Here is a 24,348-nt window from a genome sequence, read left to right as displayed (position 1 = left end):
TTGTTTTAGGGACATAGATTAACAGACTCTATCCCAATCCAGTAACTAAAAATTTGCAGATGGGGATATGGAAGGCGGTGGTTGAGGGAGGTGGTGGCACTGTTTCGAGAACCGGGGAGTATGACGGACTCAGGAAAATAGCAGTAGGTGTTAAATGCTGCTTGAATCGATCGCTTTTATGGTAGGAACACGTTGACCGTTCCTAGTAGGAAACGTTTGCGTGTCCAAAGACTAAAGGGACACGAAAGATGCTGTCTGAAGAGGTGATTTCTGGTAGGTAATTGAACCGACCTGAATCAGTCCTCTCTCAAGTGAGGTGTGATAGTTTTGCCGGTCCGAAGTGAACCTGCTTATCCGAAGTGAGTGGCGGAGCTTCTCCCCTGGGATCACTCCGACGATCAAGTCAGTATATTGGAGGAATAAAAATGTAATGAACATTAAAAGGCAGTTGTGTGTGCTTACTTGACAGGAGTGAATGGAGGACAGGGCGGTGGGCTTATGTTGGCGGGACCCACGTTCTGGCCATTACGGCTCTGTCCCCTAAGAGGAGGTCTAACTGATACTGTAGTAGTCGGGGCTTGATGACGGGGGCTCTAATGCAGTAGCCATTAAGAGCATCAGGTGCTTTTCAGATAAAGCATGAGCTCCGTTTTGTCAGGTAGGGTTGACACCAACAGCGTGCAATCGAAGTGGAAGGGGTGAGGTGCAGAGGTCATCCATGTCAGAGGCCATAGATCCGCCCGAACCCAGGGATCATGTTCAGGCCATGACCGCGTTCGAGTGATGGTCGAGGTGGGTCACCTCGGCAGAGTGGCCAAGGTAGGCATCCTCAATAAGCCTCCCAAAGCCTCGGGAGCTCAGGGGCTCGTGATGGACCGAGGTTTTCTTGCGTCGAGGTCATTCAGATTCTGGGACCTGAACCTGTTCCGGAAAATGAGGGGGTGCGACATGTGGGCATTTCAGTTGAAAGGACGGGGCATTAATGAAGAGAGAGACGCGTCTTTTGAATTTGAACGTGATCACCTCATCGCATTCTTGCCACCTCTTCGGATTCCCTCGACCTTCTATAAATAGGAGGTCCTTTTCACCGCCCTACCCGTCACTTTCTAATTTCGCATCAGACTTGCAAATCTGTGGGTGAATAGGTGATTTCTTTTTCGTCTTATTTTTCGTACATGACCAAAACGGCTAAAACCCACAAAGAGACTGTGAAACCGAACTACCAAGCCGAGGAGAAGCCTGACCCTCCAGAAGACACGACATCGTCCAGCTCCGAGGATTCGACGTCTAGGGCTGCAGAGGAATCGGCGGAGGAGGAAACGGCCGATACAGCCCCGGGGTCAGAATCCTCCGAAATGAGTGAGGACGGTTCTGAGGTCGTATATAATGACGATCTCGGAACGGAAATATCCCACGACGAGGGCGTATTGGAGCCGGTTGCGCCAAAGAATGTCGCTGAGACAGACTTCGGCAAGATGCCGATGTTTAGGAGCTGTGTCGGAAGAGACAGGACCGAAATAGTAATAAGAAAATACCCCTTTAGGTCTGGGTATCTCATCAGGTCACCTGAGCCGAATAACTCAGCCGAGAAGCCCCCAATGGGTACTGTGGCAATTTATCTCCAACAACTGGAGGTTGGGCTGAGAACGCCGACGTCAAGGTTCTTCAGGGACGTACTTCGATACTTCGGCGTCAGGGTCACTTAGCTCTCCCCGAACGCGGTCCGCATCTTGGTGGGGTTCGAGATGCTATGTCGACATCAAGATGTGACCCCCACCGTTAATCATTTTCGTCGGTGCTATACTTTTAAGGTGCACGGGACGGATAAAAGATGGTTCTATATCTGCAACCGGAATAATACCATCCCGAAACTCGTGGTTGACGCCCCCACCTCGATAAAAACCTGGAAGCGCGACTTCATCTTCGTCCCGGTCGGAGACTTCCCTTGGAGTTTTTGGTGGAAGCCACTTAAATCGAAAGCCGACCCTTCCGCGGGGGATCATGACGAAGTGGCCTTTCAGAAGTTAATGGGGTCAGTGTTTCGAATTAATTGTTAGGACTACCCCGAGATAGTGTTGGTCGACGGGGAAATTAGCCGAACCGTGATCGACCCTGACAAGCCTCCTTTCCTTTCCACAAGACTCTCAAAATCTTGTAATTTTTCTTTCTTAGTTTTCTTTTCACTTCTGCTATTACAAATAATAATGTTTGCTCATTGTGTAGTGGCTAAGTCGTCCGATATTATAACCTTTGGTTCGACTGAGTGGCCAAGAGGCCAAAAAGGAAAAGCTCGGGTGAGACATCGGCGCCACCACCAAAGAAAAAAACTCAAAGACAAGTGTCCATGACTACGGCGGCTGAGAGCACCCCGGCCATGGCTGTCAAAAGCAGTTCGTCCGCAGCGGCCACGGGGTCCACCTCATCGGTGCCAGAAGAGGTGCCTCTTCAGAGAGTCACAACAGCACTCCCGCCTCCTCATGGTCGAGGCAAACAATTAAAACCCCCAGTTAATTCGATCACGGAGACCTCACTATGGAATCGTTTCCATAGCCCCCTGTATTTCTTGGGAAAAGCAAGAAGCATCCCGGTGAACACTGGTGCCCAGACTGGACGATCTCGGTCAACGACAGATGCACTCAACATCGGGTCGCACAGGAGTTGGTGATATAGTCGAGCTTACCGAGAGACGTGGATTTCACGAGGAATCTGACTCCAGCCGAGGTGATTCAGAGCGTCATGGTGGCCACGGCCTCCAATACAGCATTTGTGGCCGAAATGGCCCAACGGTATTGTGCCCTAGTCGAGGAGCAGGACAGCGGCAAGGTACAAAATAAGATCTCCAAGTTGGAGAAAAAACTTGCGGTGTTCGAGTCTGAGAAGACGGAACTCCAGAAGCGACTCCAACAGGCCGAAGCGAAGGAGGTAGAGACCGAGGCTACCATAAATAGTCTCAGATCTGCTCTCGGTGAGGAACAGAAAAGGGAGAACGAGGTGAAGAAATCCCACGAGCAGGCACTCGAGGGTGCTGGAGCCTCGGCGGTGGAGGCTTTCGGGAGGTCCGAAGACTTCACCAGGGAGCTCGGCGAATTGACCTTGCCGAGTTTCATGTTCGGCTACACCTCTGCAATTGACGAGGCCGCTCCTCATCTTTCCTCCAAGGTCTTGGAGTCCCTGAGGAATAAGGCCAACTACAACGAGGACTCCAAGGAGCTGTGTGATCGGATGGCCGAGGGCATCCAAGCTGGACAAAACCTGACTGATGTCCGGAACGAGTTCAACAAGTGACTATCTGAGCTTGACGAGGTGTTCAACGAGGAAGGGGGAGAAGAAGGGGCTACTAAAGGCTCCGGCGAGAAGATTGGCGAGGAGCATGGAGGAGGTGGAGAGCCTCATCCCGGCGGAGGAGAGATCGGCAAGGAAACCGGCCAGGAGGGAGCCGAGGCAGGGGTCTAGATTCACGGGTGGAGGGGAATGCCGAGGCGGGATGTGCTTAGTAGCACTCCTAACCCCGGTTCTTGTATTCCTTCTGTAATGCTTTTTTCATTAAATGAAGTCTCTATTCCTTCTCATCTCGGTTCTTTTAGTTTCTCGCTACGTCCCCTGCTTGTCCCCCTTATTTTTTAATGACGGATGTGTGGTACAAAGGTGTTAAAAAATAACAAAATATCTGGAGTTGCAATTTGTTAAAATTTTCAAATATAATACAATCTAAGATTCTCGGTGTGCCAAATCCTCGGTACTAGAGAATCATCCCGGTAACTTAACTTACAATACCCACTTAAGTTAGATTCCACAACCCGATAAGGGCCTTCCCATTTTGGACATAATTTTCCTTGTGATTCAGCTCGACTGACCGTGTTTTTCCTCAGGACCAGATCTCCTGGTTGAAATCGACGATGTTTGACGTGGGCATTGTAGTAACGGGCCAAGGTGTTCTTGTATGAAGCAACCCGAGTTGAGGCAATATCTCTTTTTTCTTCCACGAGATCGAGATCCAGTTGTCTTTCTTTTTCGTTCACTTCTGCTGCATAAGCTGCCAACTGAGGACTGGATTTGAGGATCTCAGCAGGAATGGCCGCCTCGGTTCCGTAGGTCAAGGAGAAGGGGATCTCTTGCGTTGCTGACCTCGGCATGATCCTATAAGACCACAGGATACTAGGGAGTTCTTCTATCCATGATGATCCAACTTGGTGAAGTCGAGTCTTGAGGCCATACAAGAGAGTTCGGTTGAAATTTTCGGTCTGACCGTTGGCTTGGGGGTGGCCTACCGAAGTGATGTGTTGCTTGATGCCGAGGTTCTCGCACCAAATCTTAAACGGGTTCTCGGCGAACTGTCTCCCATTGTCTGAAATGATGACCTGAGGTATGCCGAAGCGGCAAATGATGCATTTCCAAAAATATTTTTAAACCGCCAGCCCGGTGATGGCCCTTAGAGGCTCGGATTCGACCTATTTAGTGAAATAGTCTACGGCAGTCACAAAGAAGGCATACCCCCCGACAGCTTTAGGAAAAGGACCGATGAAGTCTGTCCCCCATTACTCGAACGGCCAGGGTGAGGTGATTGAAACCATGAGATTTGAGGGCTGATGGTGCTCGGGGGCATGGGCCTAGTAGGAAGGGCAGCTAAGGACAAGGTTTTGGGCATCTTGTCTAACGGAAGGCCAGAAATACCCGAAGAGTAGGGTCTTCTTGGCCAACATCCTGTGACCGACATGAGCCCCGCATAAGCCTTCGTGTATCTCGCGGAGGACTTGGTGTCCCTTCTCGGGCGTAATGCACCTCAACCACGGGTCAAGGTAGGACCGTTTGTACAACTCTCCATCGCGGAGCGCATATCGAGCTGCTTTTTGTTGGACCCTTCTCGCTTCGACTCGGTTCTCGGGGAAGACTCCCTGGCCTAAGAAGAGGATTAATGGGCTCATCCATGTGTCTCCCGGGTATACGGGGCAGGCCACCCCTTCCATGTATTTCGGCTCGTTCAGAACTTCCACTAGAACCGTCTTGTTAAGGTCAGAAAATGATGTGGAAGCCAGCCGAAACAAGGTGTCAGCCAGCCTATTTTGTGACCGGGGTATTTTTTGGATTTTAAAAGAGTCAAAGTATTCAGTGAGTTGACGGACTTTAGAGAGGTACCGTTGCATGGTCTCATCCTTGGTTTCATATTCACCAAGAACTTGGTATACTACAAGTTGGGAGTCGCTGTGGGCATGGATCCGCTTAGCACCAAGCCTACGGGCTAGCTGGAATCCAGCAATCAAGGCCTCATATTTGGTTTCGTTATTGGTGGCAGGGAAGTCGAAGCGGAGGGCATATGAGCACACTTCTCCACAATGGCCTTCCAGGAGCAATCCTGCACCGCTGCCATCCCCGTTAGATGATCCGTCCACATACAATGTCCATGAGTGCTGGTCCGACACTTCAGCGATTGCGGGAGTGGGCTCTCGGATCTCGGTGAAGGTGAGTTCGGCAAGAAAATCAGCCAACGCTTGAGCCTTTATGGCAGTGCGGGGTTCGTACGACAAATCATACTCTCCTAATTCGACAGCCCACTTGGTGAGGCGCCCGGAAGCCTCGGGACGAACCAGTATCTGTCGAAGTGGCTGATCTGTCCTAACAGAGATGGGATGAGCTAGGAAATAAGGTTTCAGCCGTCGAGCGGCATGAACTAATCCCAACACGAGTTTCTCCACCTGAGTGTAGCGGATTTTCAGCCCGCGGAGAGCTCGGCTGACATAGTAAACAAGCACTTGAGTGCCCTCATCTCGGATGAGCATAGCGCTGACAACTTCGTCGGCGGCGGAAAAATAGAGGTACAGCTGCTCTCCCGGCCGAGGTGAGGCGAGAGTAGACAGGTGATACAGATATTGTTTCAATTGGTCGAAGGCTTACTGACACTCTTCGGTCCAGGTGAACTGGTCTGCCTTCTTCAGCACCTTAAAGAAGAGTAAGGCCTTCTCAGCAGATTGGGACAGGAAGCGGTTCAACGCGGCTAGCCGTCCGTTCAGCCTCTGAATTTCTCGGAAGTTTCGAGGTGGAGATATGTCTTGGATAGCCTTGACCTTGTCGGGGTTAGTTTCGATTCCGCGGCAGGAAACCAGATACCCCAAAAATTTTCCTGAGGTGACGCCGAAGACGCACTTCTTAGGATTTAACTTCATCCTTGAGTCCCGTAGGACGCCGAAGACCTCTCTCACATCCGCCAATAAGGCCGAAATGGTAAGGCTCTTGACAAGGATGTCGTCCACATAAGCCTCCACATTGCGGCCGATCTGATCTCTGAAGAGGAGGTTGACCAGCCTTTGGTAGGTTGCCCCGTTGTTTTTTAACCCGAACGGCATCGTAGTGTAACAGTAGATAACTCGGTCGGTGTAGAATGCTGTCTTCTCCTGATCTTCCTCACTCATTTCTATTTGGTGATACCCTTTGAAAGCATCTAGGAAGCAGAGGATGTCATGTCCCATCGCTGAATCGATGAGGGCGTCTATCCGTGGCAGCAGGTAACAATCTTTGGGGCAGACCTTATTAAGGTCGATGAAATTCACACACATTCTCCACCCACCGGTGTCCTTTTTAACTATGACAGGGTTGGACAGCTAGGTGGGGTATTGGACTTCATGAATCATCTTGGCGGGCAAGAGCTTGTCGACCTCATCGGATATGGCCTTGTTGCGCTCAAAGCCGAAGTGCCTACGTTTTTGTCTCACAGGACAAACCTGTGGATTGACGTTAAGCTGGTAAGTCATGAGCTCAGGGGGCACTCCAACCACTTCATCAGCGGACCACTCGAAGACTTCTCGGTGGTCCTTGATCAGGTGGATCATTTCTTCTTTCAGGGGTGAAGGGAGATTCTTCCCTATTTGGATCACTTGGTTGGGTCTCGCCTCATCCAGGACCGCCTCCTCCACCTTGTCCCCGGACTCAAGTCTACCGGGCTTTCCGATCTTCTGAGGATCCATGCTATCTATAGAGAGGATAGTTGGCCTCTTCTCCTCAGCTCTTGATGCCACACGGGGAGTGACTGCAGTCTGGATGGTGGCGAGGTAGCATTCTCGGGCAGCATGCACGTCGCTGCTTACCTCGGTCACTCCCACAGGTGTTAGGAATTTGAAACTCAGGTGGTAGGTGGAGTACACGGCTCTCAAAGCGTTGAGCGTGGGCTGGCCTAGTAACATATTGCAAGGGGAATCTATTTTGACCACCGCAGAACTAACGGGTATGGTTCGGCAGCGGGGGTGACGCCCGATAGTCACCATCAGGGATACCATCCCCTCCGGGTGGACCACGTGTCTCCCGAATCTGACGAGAGGAGTTCTGACAGGAGTAAGCTACTCTCTGGTCAATTTCAAACTTTCAAAAGTTCGGTAGTACAAGACGTCCACCGAACTTTCGGGATCAACATAAACTTTCTTGACTATGTAATTATTGGTGAGGACTTCAATCATGAGGGTTTCGTGGTTGCTGGAGGCGGCAGGGACAGGGTCGCTAGGACCATAGGTAATCACCTCAGATAATCTTGAGCTCGGCTCAGCAGCCTCCAGGCCAGCTTGATGGTAGGTTTTTTTCCGGGAGTTCTGGCTGTCTCCTCCCGTTGGACCACCTGTGATTGTGTTGATTACTTCGACAATGTTTGGACCGTAGCCTGGGGATCCGTCTCGTGGAGGCCGCTGGTCCTCCCTAGGGGACCCCTACTCTTCAGACACACGGTTGTGCTGAGCAGCGGAGCTGGGCTCAGGTCCAGTAGGGGGAACTCGTCTACTCCTGGATCGCGTAGGTCTCATTTTTCAGTACTCTGTTCCCTCAGACGGTGCCAATTGAAGAGGTGATTTCTGGTATGTAGCTGAACCGACCTGAATCAGTCCTCTCTCAAGTGAGGTGTGACAGTTTTGCCGGTCCGAAGTGAACTTGCTTATTCGAAATGAGTGGCGGGGCTTCTCCCCTGGGATCACTCCGACGATCAAGTCAGTATATTGGAGGAATAAAAACGTAATGAACATTAAAAGGCAGTTGTGTGCTTACTTGACAGGAGTGAATGGATGACAGGACGGTGGGCTATGTTGGCGGGACCCACGTTCTAGCCATTACGGCTCTGTCCCCTGACAGGAGGTCTGACTGACACTGTAGTAGTCGGGGCTTGATGACGGGGGCTCTAACGCAGTAGCCATTAAGAGCATCAGGTGCTTTTCAGATAAAACATGAGCTCCGTACTGTCAGGTAGGGTTGACATCAACAACGTGTAGTCGAAGCGGAAGGGGTGAGGTGCAGAGGTCATCCATGTCAGAGGCCATAGATCCGCCCGAACTCAAGGGTCATGTTCAGACCATGACCGCCTTCGAGTGATGGTTGAGGTGGGTCACCTCGGCAGAGTGGCCGAGATAGGCATCCTCACTGTCAAAATCTGCCGGGGGCCGCCTGGCAAGGAATGTGCCGGAACCAGCCGTCGGAAACATTTACGTGTCCAAGAACTAAAGGGACACGAAAGACCCTATCAAATCTGCTAAGGCACCTGCCCAGGAATATGCCGGAACCAGAAGAAGAGGTGAATAGATAGACCCCAAAAATGGTGACATAGTAATAAAGAAGTAAGTCGTACTGCAAAGACGGTGAGCAAGAGAAACACGGCTCAAGAGTGGCAGGGGCCAGTTCATAAAATAGTCAAAAGGAATGCCAGAATTTCAGGAAGAAAGCCAAACACTAATACTAAGCTCGGTTTTGGTTTAAAAGTTTTCAATTATTTTACTTTATTTAAACTTTTAGACTAATATTATTGTCATTTTCATCTATCAATTTAGTCCAATTGGTCATCAAATTTGCAATTTAGTATTGTGTCATTTATCCATTTTGTTTCACTTGAAACGTAATTAACTGAACAAAACACATAGTACAAGTTAATATTTAAACTAACAGGAAAAAAAATTTGAAAAGATATACTAAATATAAATTTTTTTAAGCTACTCTCAGAGATTGTTGTATAACTCATACGATACAGAATATGTATATTTTTTAATAATGAAAAGGAAATAATATTCGGTCACACGTAATTTCAACCAAAAAAAAAGCAATAATGTAATTTTCTTTTATTTGGTTCTAAGGATGGCCATTGGCCATTACATAGGAACTATACGGGGGTGATGCTACACCTCTGATATCAAACTCTTGAGGAGGCAAATTTAGGCTCATTTTTAGCTAGATGATCTGCACAGGAGTTGCTCTCCCTCCAAACATGGCACCAGCTGCCATTCCCAATCCTTCTTCAACCATTCTTGCACCTTTCTGATCAAGTTGTGGTGAGGGCTATCATTGGAGGCTTCCTTTAACAGTTGTATGCTCACCTTTGAATCTGATTCAACTGTTAGTTTTCTTTCCCCTGTCTTCCATGCAAATTCCATCCCATAAATTAATGCCCACAGTTCTGTTTCAGTGTTGGTAGCTAAATCCAATGTTTGCTGAGAATCCTCCCACCCAGCAGCCTTGGATTCCCAGCCGCAGACCCGTCGACGTCATTAGTTTCTTCCAACCTGTTGGGAGGCTTTACCCGTCCAATGTAGCGCTGCACTTCCTTCTGGCAACTTTCTTGCGGGGATGGCTTTAGCTCTTTGTATGCACCTCTTGCTTCCTCCACAATCTTCTGTAAGTTGAGGCTATGTTTTCAAAACCGGACCGGGTATTGACTCAATCAATCTCAGGGGTCAAGAGTCAACGGGTTAAATCGAATTCGATAGGGGTTGAACCGGATGACGTCGTAAATTAAAATATATTTAAAATTAAAATATTATATGTAAAATACCTAATAACATGTTAATATTAATAAAGGTATATTCATATATATTTCATATTTCAAATATATTTAACAAGAAAATACAAAGAAATTAGAACAATCAAATAGCAATTTATATTATTTAATGAGCATTAACAAGTTTAGAATTAAAATTATGGACTTAATTGAAAAATAACACCAAACTTTAAGAAAATATTGATAAACTATGAAATATTTGAGGTATATTAATAATTTTTAACAATATAAGGGTCAAAAAATAATATTGAAAAAGTTTGAGTTTTTTTTTTTAAATGCTGATTGAACTGAAAAATTCAGTTTTTTCCGATCAAAATCGGTTTTGACCGGATTTTTACTTATCCGATTTTTTAGTATAACTCGGACCAAATACTTGGCTGATTCTCAATTCGATCGGTCAAATTGTCCGAGTTTTAAAACACAGGGCAGAGGTTCCTCCGAGTCCATGTCATTTTGTGAGGTTGGCTCGTTCCTAAAGACAATGATGTAATTGCACTCATGCACTTTTATTGTGCTTTTAACTTTTTGACTAGTTTCATATGGGGTAAATTGCATATATTTATGATTGAAGGGGGTAAAGTGTGACTAATAAAATTAGTTGTAACGCATGTGAAATAAAAAAGTAATTATAAAAAATAAAAAATATCAGAAAATGTGTTTATAATACAAATAAAAAAATTAATTATTTTTTTAAAAATTTCTTGTCCAAACAATCCCCATTGTTTGGAAAGCCATCTTCTATGAAAAAATTTTTACGTTTTGCATAAACACATTTTCTGATCATATTTTTTATCTCATATATATCAAATTATTATAATATATTTTTTACAAAAACTCCTGAAAATTGCAATCGAAATAGGATAGGCTCCCAAGCTCCCTAAATCGGCAGCTATGAGTTCTGATACCCACCATGCAATTTCCCAATTGGCTGTTCAATACAATGATCAACCATCATTAATTTAACAATGACTTTCTTTTTCATTTTTTTGACGAATTTATTTGAAAAAGAAAAAATCATTTACCGCTATGATTAATGGCAATGTTGATTGTTAAAATTAATTTATGTAGAGTTAACAATTAATTAACTGACAACACTTAGTGTCAGTTGAAACCAGCCACTAACTTTATCTCTGCTGAAGCATGTTCAAGCTTAAATCTAAATGGTCCAAGCGGATTACTTGGACCAAGAATGTTTGATGTTCGTGATCCTGACACCGGTGAGGGTGGCAGTGGCGGTTGTGGTTGTGGTTGTGCTGGTGGGGACTTCGCCATAACCATCGGTGTCTTGCTCCTCTTACCAGACTGATAAAATTAACTATAATCATTTGGGCTTAAGTAGTAATCTCTGAGACACTAAACTTATTTTGGCGCCTCTGAGACACTAAACTTCTTAGTTTGGGAGTATAGGATAGAAAAGAAAAGAAGGGAAAGCTTAAGTTTTGGGAGAAGAGAAGATATTGTTATGTTATTTTGGAGTTTTGAGAATTAGTGGAATGATTTTGAATATGAAAATCATTAAATATTTGTTCAAAATCTTTTTAAAGACAAAATAAGCATTTTAAAAAAAAAATTAACAAGCTTCCTCCAAACTTTCTTCCCATTTCCTTCCAATTTGGGAGGAAACATTTTGGTTACCATTCATCCTTCTATTTTCTTTCTTTTCTACTAAAAACTAATAAATGAAGGAAAAGTTAACTTTCTCTTCTTTCTTTTTCTTTTCTACCCAAATCCTCCACTCCCAGGCGAACCCTTTCAGTACCATTGGATGAAAGTCAACTGGTATCAATTATTCAAACATTAACTACTAATTAACAACTACAAACGTTGCCTGCCTTTTTCATTAACCTAAAGAAAATGTCGTAGATGCCCAGATGGATTAAACTCGGGTTTATTAATGAAAGTGAACTAGAATTAATTATTCAAACGTACCTTGATTGCTATTTGTCTGTTCAATTTTTCTAATGAGTATCTATTAACCACTCGTTAACACATTTAAATTTTATTGGATTTATCATGTATATACATATATTAATAATTATTACATTTTCTTACATTTATACATTCTCCATAATTAATCTTATCTTTTCAAAAATCTAGTAACTCAACTTTTCTGTTTTAAACGGATCCTTTTCTGTTTTACCATCCCAAGGAAAAAAGTGTTGTATATGCATAGATTGATTAGTATCTGTTTATATGAAATCTTTGAGCATGCAATCAATTGCTTCTTTTGTTGCAGAATATTTCTTGTTTATTCTTTTGGGAAACGGAAGTTACGGAACCAGTGAAACCTCACATAACTAAAAGAAATTCTGCTATAAACCATCCATATTATCTGTTGAGGGTTCCTATGTGGTGTTCAACATTTTGGTGTGAGAGATGGTTCATCGATTTGGACTTCTTTTTTCCTAGTGATTTTGTACGGTTCCAAAGTTCTAGTCGATGGTCAAGAATCAGTTTGTACTTTGTAGAGTTGATAAACTAGACAAAATTAGATTTTGTGTTGCTAATTAGATGAGTATTAATATAATTTGTAGTATCAACGAAATAACAACTTATCTATTGAAAGACGAGAAATTTCTAAACAATCAAATATGCCACGTGTTGGTGTGTGACTTGTATGATTGGCTAGTCAAACTTTTGAATAGGGAAGAGAAGTTGATAGCTTCAAATTTAAGGGCCATCAAAAAATTAAGAATTGTAAGCCTCACAAATTAATTATTTCAAAGTATCAGTAAAGAATTAGTAATATTAAGCTAAGCTATTCATATTAACATTGTCTCCGCTGAACTGCTAATTGCCTGTATATGAGACTCGAAAATAGGTCCTCATAATTTTTGGGGCTCATTGTTGTATAATTCAGACGAACACCCAGAAAATTAATGAATGTCAACAGGAAAAAAAAAGTTATCCATTACCTTAAGAGAAAATTATAACGAAAAAAATTTCTTGCAGTTTAGGAAAATTATGAATAATCCTCTTGTATTCTAAGTACCATAATAAAACAAATATTTATGGTTTTAAAACCTACCCTTAAATCTCACAAGTTCAACGGAAAACCATAAATGGTATCCATTTTATATCACCATGCAGTCCAAATTAATTAATGTTGGGGAGCATCTTGAAAACCATTAGAAATGTATTAAAAACAAAATGTGGATTTTCTGACTTGTTGAATTGATTTTAAGATTTACCATTAGAAATATTTTGATTTTCAGTGACTTGTCTTGGTTCCCCTGACAAGCTGCGATGACTATTTTCTATAGTGTGATAAGACAAAAAAGAAATTAATTCTTTGATGTTTACCTTTTAATTTAGGGAGGGGCTAAATCCACAGCCTCACATCCTATACCACACTCTAAAGATGAAAATGACATCAAAACCCTTTACTTTTAATGGTTATCTTCTAACCTTTTGCAATTCCAAATTTATGCTTGCATACACTAGATGCAATCTGCTTAGCACTGTTCTTTTTACCATTTTTTCAATTATCTTGTCTTCTAAATGTTTTCAACAAAAATTTCATGGGTTTTGAAAACTCTTAGGCCTATAGGATCTGTAATGTGTATTTTTCATTTTTTCCCCTCCCTTTCTTATCTTAATTTTTGTTTTTTTAAATATATAACAATCAAAATTGTTATAGTACTATTCACGTTCCTTGCAAAAATTTCTAATATTGGTAATTAGGACAATGCAGTCATTAAGGATAATGCTGTAAACTTAACAGGGGAGAAAGAAGTGAAAAAACAGAAGCATATTAAGCAGTAGAAAGAAGTGAAAAACAGATTTAAAGTATAAATCCTTAAAGGTAATGCCCTAAAAGATAGCAACATCCAATGAACAACACCATAAAAAACAGGGCTAAAGCATTTTAATTTATATTTCTTCATCTCTTAACGTGAGAAATGCCAATATGCAACCAGGCTTATTCAGCACACAACCAGTCTATTTGTAAGTAATGCCATCACAAAGTCCAAAGTCAGAAATGCCATTATCTAAGGATTGGCAGGCTAATTCAAATCATGAGCCTTCCTAATAGATAACCTTCCTCCTTTACAAAAGCATACACAAGTCCAGCCTGAGTGCAGTCAAAAGAAACGGTAGAAAGGAAACTAGAAAAGCACACAACCTAGAGATAGTTCTAATGACAAAGCATGTTTAGACAAAAAATGAGCACCATGATTACATTCCCCTCATAAGAATTAAGAAAGAGATACTACAGTTGTCAATTTCCTCCATCAAACTTTGGCAGTCCAATATTAATGGCCTCAGCTAGCAGTTTTGTTTCTCCCTGATGCAATCAACCAAAATTTTTTAGTCAGACTCAATTAAAACATTACAAACATTTTGAGACACTGTAATTCTTGCCCCAACCTTAAAGCACGTAGTTCTGCTACCATATTAGAATTAACACCAATATTCATTGCAAAAGCAAGAACAAATCACCACAATGATTCCTGAATAGTCCTCTAATATCAGCCTTCTGGTTTGGTAGAGAAGCACCATCAACATTTAAAGTTAGCCAGCCCATGAGAGGACACCAGTGAAAATTTTGATGTGCAGGGACAGTGAGATATAATAAGGCATGTGATGATTCACAATTGTTGTACCACCACCTTGCTATGCTCAGAATGTTTGTGGAATCAAACAGTTAGCCTCTGAAGATAAAATTATTCCTGGCAAGCTGAATACTCCACAGAGTATAGACATGAATGGTATTAGTTAAAAAACCTTTACTCATCCTTAAGACAGGAAAGTCCCTTTGATGTGTTCTATGCGAAGAAACATTTCCCCAAACTAGTTGTCTGCTCAGACATTCCCATATGAAACGCTCCAAAGTTTCAGAATCTGTCTTGCGTGGACAAATGTCACGGGGGTTTTATGAGATTTGTAAAGATGACAAAGGGGGCTTATCATGACTTAGCTTCAAGAGAAGGGACTGAATTCCAGGGCGAAATTTTGGCCTCCGGTACTTTGGTACAATACAATCAGCAAGTATTACATCACATCTAGTACAAACTTGTCAATCATTGTAACTCTCACAAAAGTATGAAAAGACCAATATCAAACCTTTTTCAAACAGGAAACTGGGTAACCATATAGCCAACCATATAACCACTAAGATTTAATGATTATTTAAATAAGATTAACACATAATTAGATAGGCTTTTACCAAATAAGCACGCATAGATTTCCAACCGTCAAACCCCAAAGTTCTGTTGGTCTTCACTTCTGACAATAGCAAATAGGCGAGACAAGACTTTCGCAAAAGGCCTTAACATCTCTAAACTTATCTCCAGTGCAGCAAATAACATATCCCTCCTAGTTTCTCCTGTCAAACTATGCACAACGAGTTTCTGATTCACATACAAAACAAGATCATCATCCCACAGTAGGCAAATAGGTAAAGGAAGAGCCGCATAGTTTTGTGCAGTAACACTAAACTTGGTCCAAGATTCTTCAACACCATACTCCTTCATCATCCAAACATCAATACAATAACCCATAGTTGCAACCATTGTTAGACATCCGTCAAGAACTGCAATACGAGAGAACAAACAGTTTTCTGGACGAGAAGAAGGCAGTGGCAGGAGCTTTAATTCCTCGCAACTCAAATCGAAAGCTAAAATTAGTGAAACATCAGACTTCACCAACCAATGTATAGCACCATTCAGAAACACCCCGGAAAGAAAATGAAGACGATAACGCAAAACGTCAATTCTCCGCCAAGTTCCGCTCCTCAGACTAAAAACATCGAGATGAACATTATTAGTAACCCGTTCACAATTCCATAACGTGACGACTTTATGGTCATCACTTTGTCTCCATTGTGAAATGGAAAGAAAACAAGGGAAGGTTATAGAGAATTTGATATACATGAGGAGAAAAAAGTAAAATTTGATATACATGAGGAGAAAAAAGTAAAATTTGAAGCAGTGCCAAATTTTAGCTGACGAAAAGCAAAACAAAGAAAATTATAATTTGAGGCTGTTCTTGCTTATCTCAAAACCGAAGTGCAAATTTTATTTTCATTACTTTAAATTTTATATAATTTAACTTTCTCATAGCTTATGTTTCCTTATCTTTTCTTTTCTCACATTGACAACTAATATCATGTCCTTTAAACCTGAATATACTAAGACATTGGCTCCCATATTCAGTTAATTTGTCAAATCGTAAGAGCTAAACTTTTTACTAGTTTTTCAACAATTAAATATTAACTAATATTGGTTTGAGGCAGAAAAGTGCATTTCAGAGCAAAGTTTTTTTTTTTTTTTTTTTATCTAGAAAAAGTTTCTAGAATAGTATTGTAGTACTCTTTTGAAATTTGATGCATATAACATAAAGGTTATGGATTCTAATTAATACCTCTGTCCCGTCTCTACTTCTTAAATCTCACCCCTTCTTTACTAGAATTTTTTTAAAAATTTTTTTTGATGCATATGGATGAAAATGGTAATTATAAAAATTAAAAAATATGTTTATCATACAACCAAAAAAATTTTACTATCCAAACAAACCGACGTACTTGAATGGTGGTGCCAGGATTGAGAGGAGTGGCCTCAGCTTGCACAATGTCACCAACTCGTGCTTTCTTGAGATTGCTAATGCAGACTTCTATTCCGGTTACCTTTCGCCTCCCGGAGGCTAAGTAGGCTCCCATGCTCCCTAAATCCTCAGCTATGAGTGCTGACACCCCACCATGCAATGTCACAAATGGCTGTTCAATCCAATGATCAACCATCATTAATTTCACAATGATTTCCTTTTTCATTTTTTGATGAACTTATTTGGGAAAAAAAAGAAGAAAACTAAGTCATGTACCTTGATGATTATTAGAATTAATTTATTTAGAGTTAATAACTAATTACCTGACAACACTTAGGTGTCACCTGTAATCAGCCACTAGCTTTATCTGCCGAAGCATGTTCAAGCTTAAATCCAAATGGTCCAAGTGGATTACTTGGACCAAGAATGTTTGATGTTCCTGATCCTGGTGCCAGTGAGGGTGGCGGTGGCAGTCACGGTAGCGATTGTGGTTGCAGTGGTGGGGATTTCGGCATAACCATTAGTGTCTTCCTCCAACCACTAGCCTCTCGCTGATGATTACCACCAATGCATTAAAGTTTGATAGGATGAAAGGCAAGAGTTCACATTAAAAAATGGCTCTGCTTAAAAAATTCAAACGGTTCAGTGGTTCAGTCCCTTCCAGGTTACCCTTGAATTTATTCAGGTCTTCCCCCTCCCCTAGTGTAGAATAATCTATCGTATCAATAAAAAAAAAAAATCGATGTCTTCCTCCTCTTATTAGACTGATAAAATTAACTCTAATCATTTGGGTTTAAGTAGTAATGTATGAGGCACTAAACCTAGGAACTATTAGACGAAAGTCAATTGGTATGAATTATTCAAACATTAACTGCTAATTGGACTACAAATGCTGCCTCCTTTTTAATATAGCCTAAAGAAAATGTCGTAGATGCCCAGATGGATTAAACTCTCGGGTGTTATTAATGAAAGTGAACTAGAATTAATTAGTTATTCAAACGTACTTGGCTGCTATTTTTCTGTTTTACCTTCCAAAAAAAAGGGTTGTATCTTGTATATGCATAGATTGATTATTATCTATTTAGATGAAATCTTTGAGCATGCAATCAATTGGTGCCTTTTTTGCAGAATGTTCTTGATTGTTCTTTAGGGAAATGGAATCAGTAAAACAGATTCATCCTCACATAACTAGAAGACACTCTGTTACCGTATTATATATTGAGGGTTCCTATGTAGAGTTCAACATTTTGTTGCCATATTATATTCTTGATGGTTCATCGATTTGGACTTCTTCTTTCCTAATGATTTTGTACATGTCCAAAGTTCCAGTCAATGGTCTAGAATCAGTTTGTAGAGTTGATAAACAAGACAGAATTAGGTTTTCTGTTGCCAATTAGATGAGTATATTAATCTAATTTGCATTTGTCTCCCACGGAATCTTGCTAAAGCAGCTAGTACTGTTAGATGATGTGAGTTTTTGAGATTTACATTGCAACCTGTTCTAACCGAAATCCTTCTACCATAGTTGAAAAACTTATATAAGATTGAAGAAGAGAAAATTCTAAACAATCAAATATACACCTATGGATATATTCCAGTGGTACTAAATTCTGAAAATACATAAGAAGACCAACAAAAAAAAAAAAAATTCCACCTGTTGGTGTGTGACTTGTATATGCTTTTTTTTTCCATGCCGGTAGACATTTAGATAGTTTATCTTTTTTTTTTTTGGGTCAAGTGTTCTCTATTCTAGTATGTTTAGTCAAAACATGTTTTTTATTCCCCCCAGTCCAAAGAGGATCAATAGTTGTCCCCAAATTATCCCTTTAATTACTCAAATTTAAAATCTATCAGCTACAAATGAAATGTCTTATCAACAAAATTGGACTCAATTCTGAGTCAAAATATGTTTAACCAACAATTAATCCAGTACTTAAGATTGCCACGCCCCATTTTTTTGAAAAATAATAAAACAAATCTAATGTATTTAGGTATTAGAAAAATGAATTTTTTGATTTGAAAAATGAGTTCTTTATTTTATAGCATAAACAAAAGAAAAAGGACCCAAAATGGGATTTAAAAAAATGTAACGATTTTGGCCCAAAATAAAAGTCTAAAAATGGTTTTTTAGGAAAAATAGGAGTCGTCATTTGGTATCGAGTTTAGGTGTACCAAGTCACCTAAAATTGAATTTTAAATAAAAAATAGATAAAACCCTTTTTAGATGACTCCAGGTCTTTGGAAACAAAAGAAAGGGTTCGAGAGTCATGGTTGAAGAAAGGGAAGGCAAGGATAAAATCCAAAACACCCTTTCGACCTAACTAAGACTAGTTACGAGATTTAGTCGAAAAGTTTTTCTAATCTAACTTATAGACTTATCACATTTGAATGTTTCTGCATGGATGTAAAACCTAAACCTAGGAGGATATCGGGGGGGTCGGAATATCTTTTCGAAGTTTAATTGGTGTCAATCGCATTAATTGTGACCCCCAAGAATGATTCTTTGAAAAGGTAAAAACCCATAAAACAAATAACCAAAACCCAATCAAAAATAAAGAAACCCACCATCAAAACCCAATTAAATTAAACCTGATCCAATTCTCATCTAAATTTTTTTATTAAAACCTAACAAGATAATAAAATAACTAAAAATTATTAAAACCTAATTATACCATAAAATCCAGAATTAATCTACCCAAGAACTCATTGAAAATATAAAAGGAGGATTAAAAAGGGCAACATTGGTTCAAATATTCAGATTGTGGGCCATAGTGAAATTAGTTAGAAATTCGGGGGGCAAAAATGTAAATTGCTTAAGATTTTTCATGCAAGCTTCACATGCTTCCTTTCTTCTGCAACTTTTCTGGGTCTTCATGTCAAAACAGAGGGAACCAAAATCCAAACAAGCCTCGAACTTTCAAACCAAGACAATGATATCACATAATCCTAACATCAACATCCGACCTTATTACATAAATATCATATCTTTAATCAAAATCAAAGCAAGCCTGAGCTAAATGATGCACAACAGGAAGAACAATATCAAAGGCAAGCAACAGTACAGGAAAGCCTTGATGGATTGGGTCAAGATTTAAGCTTATATGGAGATGAAGCAAGCAAAAAGAAGCTACCTTTTGATGAGTGGATGCAATAAACTTCGAAGGAAGATGAACCTAAGAGCGGTAAAGTGAAGCTGCAAAACTTCCAGGAACCCACTTCAAGACTGATGATACGATGATTTTCGGCCCAGATTTGAGAGATTTGCAAGCATTTTTTTTCAAATATTTTCTGAATAAAAATTGTTCCCTGATAAACGCAGATGGCACAGATATAAAAACACATCCAAAGGAGTAAAACTGAGATAAGATTTGGATCACCAATTGAGCCAAAAAATCAGCCCTAGCTCATGTTTTTCCTCAAAATTTTTCTGCACTTTCCTTGTCTTTTTTTCTCTCAATTTTTCTCCTTTTCTCCCTTTTCTTTCTTGCTCTGCCGCCTCTCTACTCCCTCTTGTTCTTTTTTTCAGCCTTTCTTTTGCTTTTAAATGCCAAAAACACCTCTCAAACCCTAGAAACAAGGGTGGATATGAAACCTGCTTTGAGGGCCATTTTTGATCCCTTGGATCCATTTTCCAGGTGTCTCAAGATGACATTAGGAAAGATTAGCTGTCCATGTACTTGCTCAAACGTGTCGGACAACGAAAATGGGAGCCAAAAATAAATTTGAACAGGAAATTAATTTAAGTTTTACAAGTTTAAAATTAATTAGTGCTTGATTTGGAGGATATGAATATCCCGTATTTACCTGAAGAAATTGGTGAAGTTAATCTTCTAAGGTATCTTGGTTTAAGAGGGACAGAAATCAATAGGCTTCAAATTGCTTTAGGTTGCTTGCAAACTCTTGACATTCGGTAGTGGAGGTACCAAATCAAATGTGTTATGGAAGCTTAAAAAGTTTGCAGTAAGTTTTATGTCCATGACACCAGTCGAGGTGTACCACTAAAGTTTGAAACATTGAAGAGTCTCTGAACTCTATGCAATGTGCATCTTGATAGATTGATAGCAAATTAATGTTGCTAACTGGTATGAGGAAATTTTCTGTGTGGAATGTGGATGGATGGAAGGTCAAGAAGTAATGAACTTTTTGATTCAATTGAAAGTTTGATGTATCTGTGGAGTTTGTTATGCCATGAAAGACGGGAAAATCCATCTTTGATTGGACTTCCAAATCTGAGTAATGTTACAAAGCTTAAGTTATTATCAGTGCGGTTACATGAGCTACCTAGCGGTCCTAGCCTAATAGTTTTCCCTAGAGGTGGCAATTTGGATTGAGATCCATTTATCCATCCATATAATCCATAATTAAATGAATTTGGATTATCCATTTATAATATTGGTTTTAAATGGTTGATCAAAACCATTAACTTAAATGGATTTATATGAATTATCCACAAAAATCACATACATCCATTTACTTAAAAATCAAATAAAAGAAACGGACAGCAAATGACTAAAAAAGGAGCTATCCTAAAATTGAACGTTGGGGTGTGAAAAAGCCGTCCCCGTGCTCCCTCGTTTTCACCGGTTTCGTTCCCTCCTTCGCGGCCACCGCCGTCGCCTCCCATTCCCTTCTGTTCTAATCACTACTTAACTAAATCCATCCTCTCTGTCTGAATCCTCCTAAAATTTTACCCAACCCAGGATCCTAGATCGAGTGAGAATGAATTTTGCGGGCAAGTGATCGGGGGTAAATCTTCATCCTTTTCTTGCTGATATCTTCGCCTTTGTTTTCCATTTGCGCTTAAATTGTTTGATAATTAGGAGGGAACGGGTCTGTCTCTGTTTTTGGTTCTAGGTTGTTGAGTTTCCAATCAATATTTGTTAAATCAAAGCTTTTGGGCTGGCTAATTAACTTGAATTATTGGGGTTATCGCATTTCATTTGCATGTGGCTAGCTGCTGTGACGACTAGGAGTTGTAGGTCTTTTGGTTGTAATGCTAAAACGAGTGAGATTCGGTTGGCTTTGAAGCAAACCCATTACTTTTTCCCAACGATTCCTTGTGGAGGATTAAAGTGCAAGCCTGGCACCACAGAATTTGCGATTCAGAAATCCCAACTGCGTTGGGAAGGGACTTGTCAATTGGCACTACAAGATAAAATGGATACTTCAACGGGAGCTTCCCTGGAGTCACTGATACCTGGAATGAGATTCTGTACAATATTTTTCTCTAGAATGATTCATGTTATAGCAGACAACTAATTCCCAGGTCCTCATTCCTAGTTGAATTCATTACTGTGATGAGGACATTAAGAAATTTAGTTAGAGTTGTTATGTCTAACATTAATTAGAAGACATGACATATGATTGCATGCATCGAAATCTAGCAAACTGATCAATAATTTAGTTTTTAGAGTAAGTAATGCACTCCAGATTCTCATATAGGACGCTTCCCTGTTCTAGAGTTCACTTTTGATGTTTGAACCATATGTTCAAGAGCTTTTATCCAAATGAAGGGACTTCAGTTGAAGCATATTGACAGGTGCCAAACCTGTGCAATAATAATAACCTACTCAAGAAAAATACAAATTTTGTATATAGCGGTGAACATGGTCGAATCCACAAGGACTGGGAATAATTCGTTTCTTCTAGAGTTCAGCGCATGGGGATTTTTGGAAAATATAAAATAACTAATTAACTAACTAATGAAACAACTAATATAAATAAACAAGAATTAATCAATAACCAATACGACTCTAGTCGAAGATGTAACTTTTCAGACACGGTCCATGCAACTGATCATCGATGCAAAGATAATTCAATTACTCATTGCTAGATTGGTTATAGTTGTCATACACGCAATGAACAACCAACCTTTCCTTAATTTCTCGATAGTTAAGGTACGACTGTTAACTATTTCTCTAACCAAGAAATAACCCTAGGTACGACCGTAGGATTTAATTACTCGATTGCATTAATAATTAGAAAAGCTCAACCCTAACCAACAAACACGCTACGAGGGTTTGTTTAAGTTAGATCATACGTTTCCCTAACATGAAACCAATCATGCTAGTCGCCATTGGTACTAATCAATTTAACAATTACGGATTCAATCAATTAATTTGGCATTAGATCATTAGGTTAATTCGAATATCGGGCCCTTGGCATTCAAATAACATAACAAGCATAAGCAATTAAATCAAGAAACGTACAAATACCAATGAATAAAAGAAATAAATAAAATTAATTCGATCTCACAGATATTTGGAACCACGCCTTCAAGTTGGCCTTTGACTAGATGAAAAACTTAGCCACGCCATATGAAAACATCTCCACGTAATTTAACTGAGGTCCAGGCCATCAAAAGAACCAAGAAAGAAAAAAACTAAACTAAGCTAAAAGCTATCCCTAGCCTTTCTTACGATTGTCCCTTTTAAAGCCAAAAGAAAACATGACACAATGCTATCTATCTAGTGGTTCCCACCGAATTGAGAGTCCAAGGGCCAAAGAATTGGAGCTCTGCTGAAGCCCTTGTTTTTAGATTCCTTTTCATAGGAAAACTTCTAGTTAGCAACTATTCTAATCAGCAAAAGAAATGCAATTCGTCTGTGGCACCTTGTGGGCCAGGGTTTGTGAAGCTCTTTGGAGTCTCCCACGTGTGAAGTAATTTGCTTCAGAAAGTCCCCCCTTTTTTGTAATTTTATGCTCCATTCCCTGAAATTAGGTCCAGATACCAAATATAAGTAGATATTAACAATTAAAACAATATTTGGTAAGGACAAAGGGGAAAATTAACAATAAAATTACTAACAATTAACACCCTATCAATTCCCTCCACACCTAAATCATGCTTGCCTTCAAGCATGAGAACAACAATTGAATACCAAAATTTGACAATGGCTATTGCTCCAACTACCGTATTGCCAAGATACCAAGAAAAACATATACCACTAAACGCAGGCAATAATTAATCCTAGGTACTGGAGTAGAGACTCTAGGTGTGCAATGGGTTACTTGATTCACCCTGTTCCCGAAGAATTTGCTTAATCCGATATACCAGAATTAATTAGTTGACAAAATTTACTAAATAGTAGACAGTGACAAATAGTGTCGTCTCCTCAGGGATTGGGGATATTTGTCTCTTTTAAATTGCAATTAGCAAAAGGGAGTTTTATCAGGATAAAGCTTAAAACAATTAAACAATTCACTGAAACAAATAATTAACTAGCACGAATGCAATAAGGAATTAAATCAAGAATATATAAATTCTAGCCAAGGACACAACTACTCAGGCACAGTCCATTCATCCGATCATTGATGCAAGAGAAGTTCACTTAATTTATTAATAGGCTAGTTATAGTCGCCGACGAACGCTAACGACCAATTTTTCCTTAATTTATTGATAACCAAGGTACGACCATTGATTATCCCTAACCAGAAAATACTCCTAGGTATGACTGTAGGAATTAATTTCCCAATTGCATTAAGAACTAGAAAAATCTAACCCTAATCAATAACACGCTACGAGGGTTATTTAAATTAGATTGCACGTTTTCCTAGTGTGTAAACACGCCAGTTGCCACTAATAGTAATCAATCGAACAATTATTAATTCAATCAATTAATTTGGCATTAAATCATTAGGTTAATTCGAATATCGGGCCCTTAGCATTCAAATAACATAACAAGCATAAGCAATTAAATCAGGAAACGAACAAATACCAATGAATAAAAGAAATAAATAAAATTAATTCGATCTCACAGATATTTGAAACCGCGCCTTCAAGTTGGCCTTTGACTAGATGAAAAACTTAGCCACGCCTCATGAGAAAATCTCCACGTAATTTAACTGAGATCCAGGCCATCAAAAAACCAAGAAAGAAAAAAACTAAACTATGCTAAAAGCTGTCCCTAGCCTTTCTTACGATTGTCCCTTTTAAAGCCAAAGGAAAACATGACACAATGCTATCTATCTAGTGGTTCCCACCGAATTGAGAGTCCAAGGGCCAAAGAATT

At 40.3% G+C, this 24,348-nt stretch overlaps 1 protein-coding gene across 1 annotated transcript; it reads right to left on the bottom strand.

Annotated features, from left to right (window-relative positions):
- Positions 1-4,607: 4,607 nt before the first annotated feature.
- On the bottom strand, positions 4,608-5,774 carry LOC113738972 (uncharacterized). The gene has a single exon (XM_027266230.2). The coding sequence runs from the start codon at positions 5,772-5,774 to the stop codon at positions 4,608-4,610; it is 1,167 nt and encodes a 388-aa protein (XP_027122031.2).
- Between the last annotated feature and the right edge of the window lie 18,574 nt (positions 5,775-24,348).

Source organism: Coffea arabica, chromosome 4c (assembly GCF_036785885.1).
Source record: "Coffea arabica cultivar ET-39 chromosome 4c, Coffea Arabica ET-39 HiFi, whole genome shotgun sequence".
Taxonomy (NCBI): Eukaryota; Viridiplantae; Streptophyta; class Magnoliopsida; order Gentianales; family Rubiaceae; genus Coffea; species Coffea arabica.
The sequence above is the reverse complement of the archived record's forward strand: the minus strand, read 5'-3'. Positions and strand labels throughout refer to the sequence as shown.

What these genes read in the sequence shown, in the direction of transcription:
- LOC113738972 (XM_027266230.2), bottom strand. Translation starts at nt 5,774, where the DNA reads ATGCTCATCCGAGATGAGGGCACTCAAGTGCTTGTTTACTATGTCAGC.